The sequence below is a fragment of the Berghia stephanieae genome, chromosome 14, assembly GCF_034508935.2.
Source record: "Berghia stephanieae isolate SIO BIC M18660-M18661 chromosome 14, UCSD_Bste_1.3, whole genome shotgun sequence".
In the NCBI taxonomy this organism is placed as follows: Eukaryota; Metazoa; Mollusca; class Gastropoda; order Nudibranchia; family Aeolidiidae; genus Berghia; species Berghia stephanieae.
This window is the reverse complement of record NC_088373.1, coordinates 16711531-16719947: the sequence shown is the minus strand read 5'-3', so window position 1 is coordinate 16719947 and position 8417 is coordinate 16711531. Positions and strand designations below refer to the sequence as shown.

The following is an 8417-nucleotide window of genomic DNA, read 5'->3' as shown; positions in this document are numbered from 1 at the left end:
AGGTTTTAAAGAGTTTATTGATGAATTTGTCTGTCTCTCTTATCTTTGTTGATGTTCTTTTGACTAGGTTACGGTTATGTGGTCTAGTGGTATGACACTCGCTTTCGGATCGGAAGGTCCTGGGTTCGAGCCTCGCTCGGCGCATAGTTGAGTCCTTGGAGAAGGCTCTTTACTCACATTCTCTCACCGTACTCAGGTGTAAAATGAGTACCTAGCCGTTAACAGCGTTGTCTCTGTCCCAAAAATTTGTAATATCGCCTGACAGGCGTCATGTCTAGTCCTACATGTTATGTGTTGCTGTTGGCCAGGGACCCGTTGTAAAGCGCTTTGAGCACGTTTAGTGGATATTGCGCTATATAAAAGCTCAAGTTTTTTGGGGGTTTTTTTAGGTCTGGGCCGGACCAGCATTTCTCAGTACCAAGAGTTTACTGATGATGATGACCTTACTAAGGATAGGGCATATGTATTAATCACCGGTGACTTCAATCAACCAGATGTTGATTGGGTAAATGAGACAGCCTCAGGCAACAAAGCATTAGAATTCTTAGAGTTCTATAGAGACTCTTTCCTCTATCAGCATGTTAAGTCGCCAACGCATTTTCGAGGGGATCAGAAACCAACACTCATAGACCTAGTTTTATCATCTGAAGAGAGCATGGTGAAAAATTTGACTCATAACGCTCCCCTTGGCAAAAGTCATCATCATGTTTTAGCTTTTAACTTTGTGTGTAGCACAAAAATTGAAGTAAAGAAAGAAAGACGGTATAACTACAAAAAAAGCTGACTTTGATAAACTGAGAAAGTGTGTGAATGACAGCAATTTACTTGCCAAAATTCAGGATAAGGATGCAAATGATACATGGAACTGCATCAAAAAGACTGTAGAAACTGCAACTGAGGAATGTATTCCTAAAAGTGGATCAGGGCCTGCAGGCAAACGCAAGACACCTGTCTGGTGGAGTGAGATGGCTATGTCTAAGTTACGTAATAAGAAACAGACATACAAGAAATACTTGGGAACACTAGACCAGAGAGACTGGCTAGCCTACACAAGAGCCAGGAACCAAGCAAAAGCGGCGTGCTGGAAAGCAGTTCTAGACTATGAAAAGTCTATAGCGCAAGATGCGAAAAATAATCCAAAGGCATTCTTCTCCTATGCTAAGAGTAAGATGAAAGTGCAAGAAGGCCTAGCCGATCTCAAGGACAGTGACGGTAAACTTGTGTCAGCTGACAAAGATAAGGCAAACCTCCTCAATACATTTTTCTGTAGTGTATTCACAAACGAGAGAGTGGGGGATATTCCTGATTGTGAAAAATCTGAAGTTGACTCTTCTCTTAGTGACATTATATTCACTTGTAAAGATGTGTGGAATAAGCTTAAAAATTTAGGCTCCTTGAAATCCTCTGGCCCTGATGGGATACACCCATGTGTACTAAAAGAACTGGCAGAACAGCTAGCAGAACCCTTAGCAGAGTTGTTCAACAAGTCACTTAGGGAAGGGAAGCTGCCTAGCATCTGGAAAGATGCAAATGTAACTCCACTTTTTAAAAAGGGTGAGAAGAGCAAAGCAAGTAACTATCGTCCGGTATCATTAACGTGTGTGATTTGCAAAATAATGGAATCCGTGATTAGGGACAAAGTAGTCAAATACTTAATGGAACAAAAGTTGCTGTCTGAGTATCAACACGGTTTTATATCAAAACGCTCATGTACCACTAATTTGTTAGCTGCTCTCGACTCTTGGACTAGGTATTTGGACAGTGGCATACCTGTCGATGCAGTGTACCTTGATTTCACCAAAGCATTTGACAGTGTTCCACATCAACGCCTTATTAAGAAACTTGGATCATATGGCATCAGTTCATGTTTGCTAGCTTGGATCTCAGATTTCCTGATTGGGAGAAGACAGCGTGTTAGGGTGAACGGCAGTTTTTCGGACTGGGCACCAGTATCGAGTGGTGTTCCGCAGGAAGCTGCCTTGGTCCAGTTTGTGTTTGTAATATTTATTAACGATCTTCCAGACGTTGTGGACTCTCTGTGCCAAATGTATGCAGATGACACTAAGGTGTTCTCTAGAGTAGACAAGGAAGAGTTCATAACTCAGCTCCAAAGTGATCTTGACAGCTTGGTACAGTGGGCTGATAAATGGCAGCTTAGGTTTAATGCAGACAAGTGCCATGTCTTGCACTTGGGATATAGAAACCCGCACCATCAGTACACAATGAGAAATCATGACTCTAGCGAGACTGTCATACTTCAGCCTACTGAAGAGGAAAAAGATTTAGGTGTGTTAGTAGATCAGGAACTGAAGTTCTCTAAGCACATAGAAACCCAAGTAAATAAAGCAAACAGAATCGTTGGCCTCATTAGGAGGTCGTTCACTCATCTTGATAGAGATAACATGAGACAATTGTTCACTGCACTTGTACGTCCCCACTTGGAATTTGGCAATGTAGCATGGGCACCACGACTACAGAAAAACAAAGACCTCATAGAAAGTGTTCTAAGACGCGCAACTCGGGTCATTCCGGGATTCAAAGATCTAGAATACACAGAAAGACTGAAAAAGATTAGAATACCTAGCATGCAGTATAGGAGAGACAGAGGAACCTAATTGAAGCGTACAAATACACACATAATTTATACTATGTTAGCACAAGCCCTCTAAATCTTGATTCCACCAGCACCACCAGAGGACACAGATTCAAACTCTCCAAAGAAAGGTGTTCTCTAAACCTTAGGCAGAACTTTTTCTCAGTTAGGGTAGTCGACAAATGGAACCGCCTGCCTGCAAGTTGTCGACGCCCCTTCATTGCAGGCATTCAAGTGCCGTCTTGATGCTCATGTTGAAACAGTAAAATACTGTTTGTAAAGTTAAATTCAGACACCTCCTTCCACTATGTGGCATGCCCAGTTTTGAGAGACTTGAATTATATACGTTCAAGAATGCACAAGAGCAGATAAAAGGCTGTAAAAGCCTACATAAATCTGGACTTATATCATATCATATCATATCATGAAAGCTCAGAATCGCTGTTACTGGTAATCCCCATAATCACCCTACGGAGTGCAAGAGTAACTACCTGTCATCTGCTTAAAATCAACAAATCTTTCTGGTTCAGCGGTGTTGGCTTTATCAGGCTTCCTTCCACATGCTGGAAAGTTAGGCCTAAAATCCCTTATATCCTTTTCTAGCCAATTCAAAAAGCCTGAAACTTATTATTTGTGACCCATTGCCTCAAAACAGTATTATGCTGGGGTGGTCTCGATTCTCGATACCGAAAATTAATTAAAACCTATTTCACAAAGCCAGAAATCTGAGCTAAGCCGAAAATCTTGCACCCATGACTTCTTCGCAGTGAGACAGGGCTAATGTCACTTTTTAAAAAAATGATTAAAATTGAGATTTTATTATATATAGCAATATCCACCAAGCGTTCTCCAAGCGATTTACAAAGGATCTCTGACCAAAAGCAACACCTTACAATTTTTTTTCCAACAGACACAATGCTGTAAAAGGCCAGGTACTCATTTTAAACCTGAGTACGGTGAGAGAATGTGAGTAAAGGGCCTATTCCAAGAACCCAACTTACGCCACAAGTGATCTCAAACCCAGAACCTTCTAGTCCAAAGGCGAGTGTCATACCACAAGACCACATGGTCGCATAAATACACTTACGGAATACTTTACAAGAAACTCACCACAGCAATCTCTCTCTTTACAAGAGATGGTGTCATACGGTGATCCAGGACACCTCTGTCCACAGAAATTAGGAGCAGGGTTATCACAACGACGGATACGTGACCTCAATCCATCGCCACAAGACTGGCTACAAGATGACCATGTGTTCCAAGGGCTCCAGTTACCATCCTCTGTCATGTGGATAGGGTAAGTTTAATATAAAATACTAACAATAACGATGATGATGATGATGATGATGATGATGATGATGATGATGATGATGATGATGATGGTGGTGGTGGTGGTAACAAAGATGAATATGATGTAACATGATGATGATGATGATGTTGCTAAAATATATATAATAATATAATAATAATAATAATAATAATAATAATAATAATAATAATAATAATAATAATAATAATAATAATAATAATAATAATAATAATAAATAATAATAATAATAATAATAATAATAATAATAATAATAATAATAAGTCAAAATAATAATAATAATAATAATAATAATAATAATAATAATAATAATAATAATAATAATAATAAATAATAATAAAAATAATAATATAATAATAATAATAATAATAATAATAGTCAAAAGATTAATAATAATAATAATAATAATAATAATAATAATAATAATAATAATAATAATAATAATAATAATAATAATAATAATAATAATAGTCAAAAGATTAATAATATAATAATAATAATAATAATAATAATAATAATAATAATAATAATAATAATAATAATAATAATAATAATAATAATAATAATAATAATAGGCCTAATAATATAATAATAATAATAATAATAATAATAATAATAATAATAATAATAATAATAATAATAATAATAATAATAATAATGAAGACAATCTGACGATCACACGTGGCCTAAAATGAAATTTCAACAAAAAATCGCCATTTCAGCATTCAAAGAGACTAATGATTAAAACACCAAACTATGTCTATTTATTATCATAGTTGAAAAGTCCAATGCCAACATTTTGCATGGTTCGAAAGTTTTGCTCATAGTCATAGTCATGGTAACAATGAGATCATGCACAAGTATGCGCTCAAGGACTCATTTAAACATTAGAGAAAAGTCCATACGTACATAAATGATAGCGGCAAGCCATCCATCTTTTCTTAAATTATCAATATTACAAACAAATGGGTCACGAAAAAAAAAAAAAAGAGAATAAAGGATTTTTAAAAAAAAAAAAAAGGGGGGGGGGGAAGGGAGCGAATCATGGGGAACGACTGGATTTTTTCTTGTTAGGTGATTCTGTATTGCTTATTTCCCTTGGTCTTGGTATTAAATTTATCAGCAAAATTATCTACTACCATTACCACTTATTAATATTATCTTTTAGTTTAGATATATTATTTATTAAAAGCCTATCATTTAATCGTGTTTTTGTGTGAGGCAACAGAATAATCACTTCTAATTTAAGTAAACATAATTTTTATTATCGTTGTGAACTGAGGTCAAGCGCAAAACACGCGGCGCGGTCCGACCACCATTGGTTAAATTAAATGATTTTTTCCTATCAAATCTTTTCTACTTAAAAAAATCCAAACGTACAAAATCGTACTTGTGTGGGTAGATATGCTTTATCTGTATATCTGAACCGATTTCTATCATAATAACACACAAAATTATAATCTTTACACTTACGGCTTACCAGTCAAAAGAGCCGCGTGTTGCAGTGTTGGGTTATCCGATTGCTTTTATTTGATCGACACTCTCGCCAAACCAGAATAATTATTCGAGCAACATGCTCGAGCTGCAAGCTGTAAAACCAATCTCTGGAATCATTTCAGATGATACTTATTCATTTTTTAAATCGGCTAAATCAGAAGGAAACTTTATTCCATCTTCTTATTTTTATTTTATTAATTTATTTATTTTGGACAAAACATATTATTAAGACAAATTATAATAGAAAAGCGTTTCTCTGTGGCAAATTTTCACCAGGCATGTATGTGACGGAAGAAGATCCAACCCGACATCGACTCCTTGAAACGGGAGGAGAAGCACGCTCACTTCATCAGTGGGATCTTGCCATCTGTCCAACATGTACCCGTTGTGATCAAGAGCTCGAAACCGCATATATTCTAGTTGAACGGTGCGGTGTGACGAAACTTCCGGGCGGGTTTGCGACGGTACATGAGTGCGTTAATGACGTTGCATCCTGGACAGATCATCATAAAATATAAAAGCTCAAAAACTTTTGGTGTGTGCAAAAATTAGAAGCTGCTACCGCAGACAGTAACTGCTTGATGACGTCACCCACTCGTTTATCCGCTTGATTACCTGCTCGTGTATATAAGATTCGACGAACACCCGCTCGAACTGTTCTTTACCCGTCCGACCAGGATGCTGCATGCCAAGGGAATAACAACCTGACTCCGCGAGATTAGATTATTTACTAGTTAATTCCCTTGATGCGAAAGTTTACAGGCTCATAAAGAAAAATAACTGCGAGAAAAGTGCTAGAGATTTATTTCTTGATGTGGTTGTGTACCCTCATCAAATATAACCACGGACAAAGAAGGAGTCAAGTTCGTATAAAACAAGTTGTATTCTGGCAAATTAAAAAAAAAAATGCATTGAAAATTATCTGACAAAATTGCGGTCTGACAATGTTATCAGTTCGTTACTTTTTCCAGTAGGCCTATACTTCTTTTTGAGAAAAACGAAATAATTTTGTTCGGTAGTGTAGGCCCTCTAAACAAAATAACAACAAGGCCCAAAACACCAAGGTCGACCACTTAAAGACCAAATCTTGGGGCATTTGTATTTGATACGTTTCCTCTATAGGCGTAGGTTACATACGCCAGTTGGCCACTTCGTAGCACATAAAAATGTATGACTTGTGTCGAGATTATGTGACATATTGAGGACAGTAGATATAATGTCTGGATACTGACAAATACTAATATACCGACGTGGCTAATAATAATAATAATAATAATAATAATAATAATAATAATAATAATAATAATAATAATAATAATAATAATAATAATAATAATAATAATAATCATAATAATAATAATAATAATAATAATAATAATAATAATAATAATAATAATAATAATAATAGGCCTAATAATAATAATAATAATAATAATAATAATAATAATAATAATAATAATAATAATAATAATAATAATAATAATAATAATAATAATAATAATAATAATAATAATAATAAAATAATAATAATAATGGTCGTTGACTATAATATTGAGGGAGAAAAAAAAAGTAACAAACAGGATTATGACGTCAATCACAATATCTAATTTATCTAAAAAATGACGTTTTTATAATCTATAGATAGTATGCGCTTGGCATAGAAGCTCATAACATTGCCATCCGGAAGTATAACGGGTCAACACACAAAACTGTGTGTAACCATGAACTTTTATAGTCGGGTTAATACAGTTCAGTGAGCATAACTCATAAACGCGGATGGCAAAAAAAAAAAAAAACAATAACAAAGACCTGAGTGACGTCATCTTCGAACTATCTTTACAACTCACTGCAACAACTGTTTTGGTTCCCACATTGTCTTTGTTCATCAGCAGGGCCGGGGCAAGTGTTTCCACAGAAGTTGGGGGAGGGGTTGTCACAGCGTCGTTTGCGACTGGATACGCCCTGTCCGCATGTGGCACTGCAAGGCGCCCACCTCGACCACGACGACCAATTACCGTCAACTACGTGGAGGAAAGAAAGAAAGAAACATTTAAATTTAAATATTATAATACACTTCAACAGTCGTAACGTCACTTCCCTCATAATGACGCATGGTAACTTAGTAACTGGCTCTAAACTATCGGAACAATGGCGGACGCCGTATGAAATATTTCTACGACGGGCATAAAAGCGTATCCAGAGGAAAAAACATTATAAATATGATCATGTTTTGACTGTTACAAATTCTGATCACATGACATATGAAAAGTTCTAGCCAGCATGAAGAATAAATACTACAGATTTTCTTCGTTTGGAACCAAGATGGCCGTCGTTGCTGGGCGACATGACATCAGAATATTGAATCCAGTTGTCTCAAAACGGCATTAATTAAGCTGGTGTAGCACGCCAGAATGACTCTATCGCCAAAAAGACTCTAGAGTTAAATTGGCGTACGCGAGACAGACTCTAGAGTCAAATTGGCGTACGCGAGACAGACTCTACAGTTGGCCTCGCGGACGCGAGACTGACTCTAGAGTGTGCCTCGCGTACGCCAATTTAACTCTAGAGTCTTTTTTTCTTTTTGGTAGAGTCATTCTCGCGTAGTACACCGGGATGATTAAAATGCTGAATATAGAATATATAGCCAGAAATTCAAACTTGGGTTGAGTTTGTTTTTATTATTGGGGAGAATTAATATCATAATTTTAAAAAATAATAATAAAATTTTAAAAAATGAAAAAATTGAGCTTTATATTGCGCAATATCCACTAAAGGTGCTCAAAGCGATTTATAAGGGGTCCCATGGTCAACAGCAACATTTAACATTTAGGACGGGACATGACGACGCCTGTTAGGCGATGTTACAATTTTTTTTTCGGACAGAGACGCCACTGTTAACAGGAATGTACTCATTTTACACCTGAGTACGGTGAGAGAATGTGAGTAAAGAGCCTTCCCCATGACTCAACTATGCGCCGAGCGAGCGCAAAAAAAATATTA

At 36.2% G+C, this 8417-nt stretch overlaps 2 protein-coding genes across 6 annotated transcripts in view; both read right to left on the bottom strand.

Annotated features, from left to right (window-relative positions):
- Positions 1–8417, bottom strand: part of LOC144959858 (SCO-spondin-like) — a 148236-nt gene that overhangs the window by 74506 nt on the left and 65313 nt on the right. The gene's annotated exons all lie outside the window — the stretch shown is intronic.
- LOC144960043 (coadhesin-like) overlaps positions 3062–8417 on the bottom strand; it is a 13400-nt gene continuing 8044 nt past the window's right edge. The window contains exons 5-7 of the mRNA XM_078892990.1: positions 7265–7438; positions 3704–3874; positions 3062–3192 (exon numbers count right to left, since the gene is read on the bottom strand). Of these exons, the coding sequence (XP_078749116.1) occupies positions 3062–3192; positions 3704–3874; positions 7265–7438 (476 nt within the window). The remainder of the gene's footprint in view (positions 3193–3703; positions 3875–7264; positions 7439–8417) is intronic.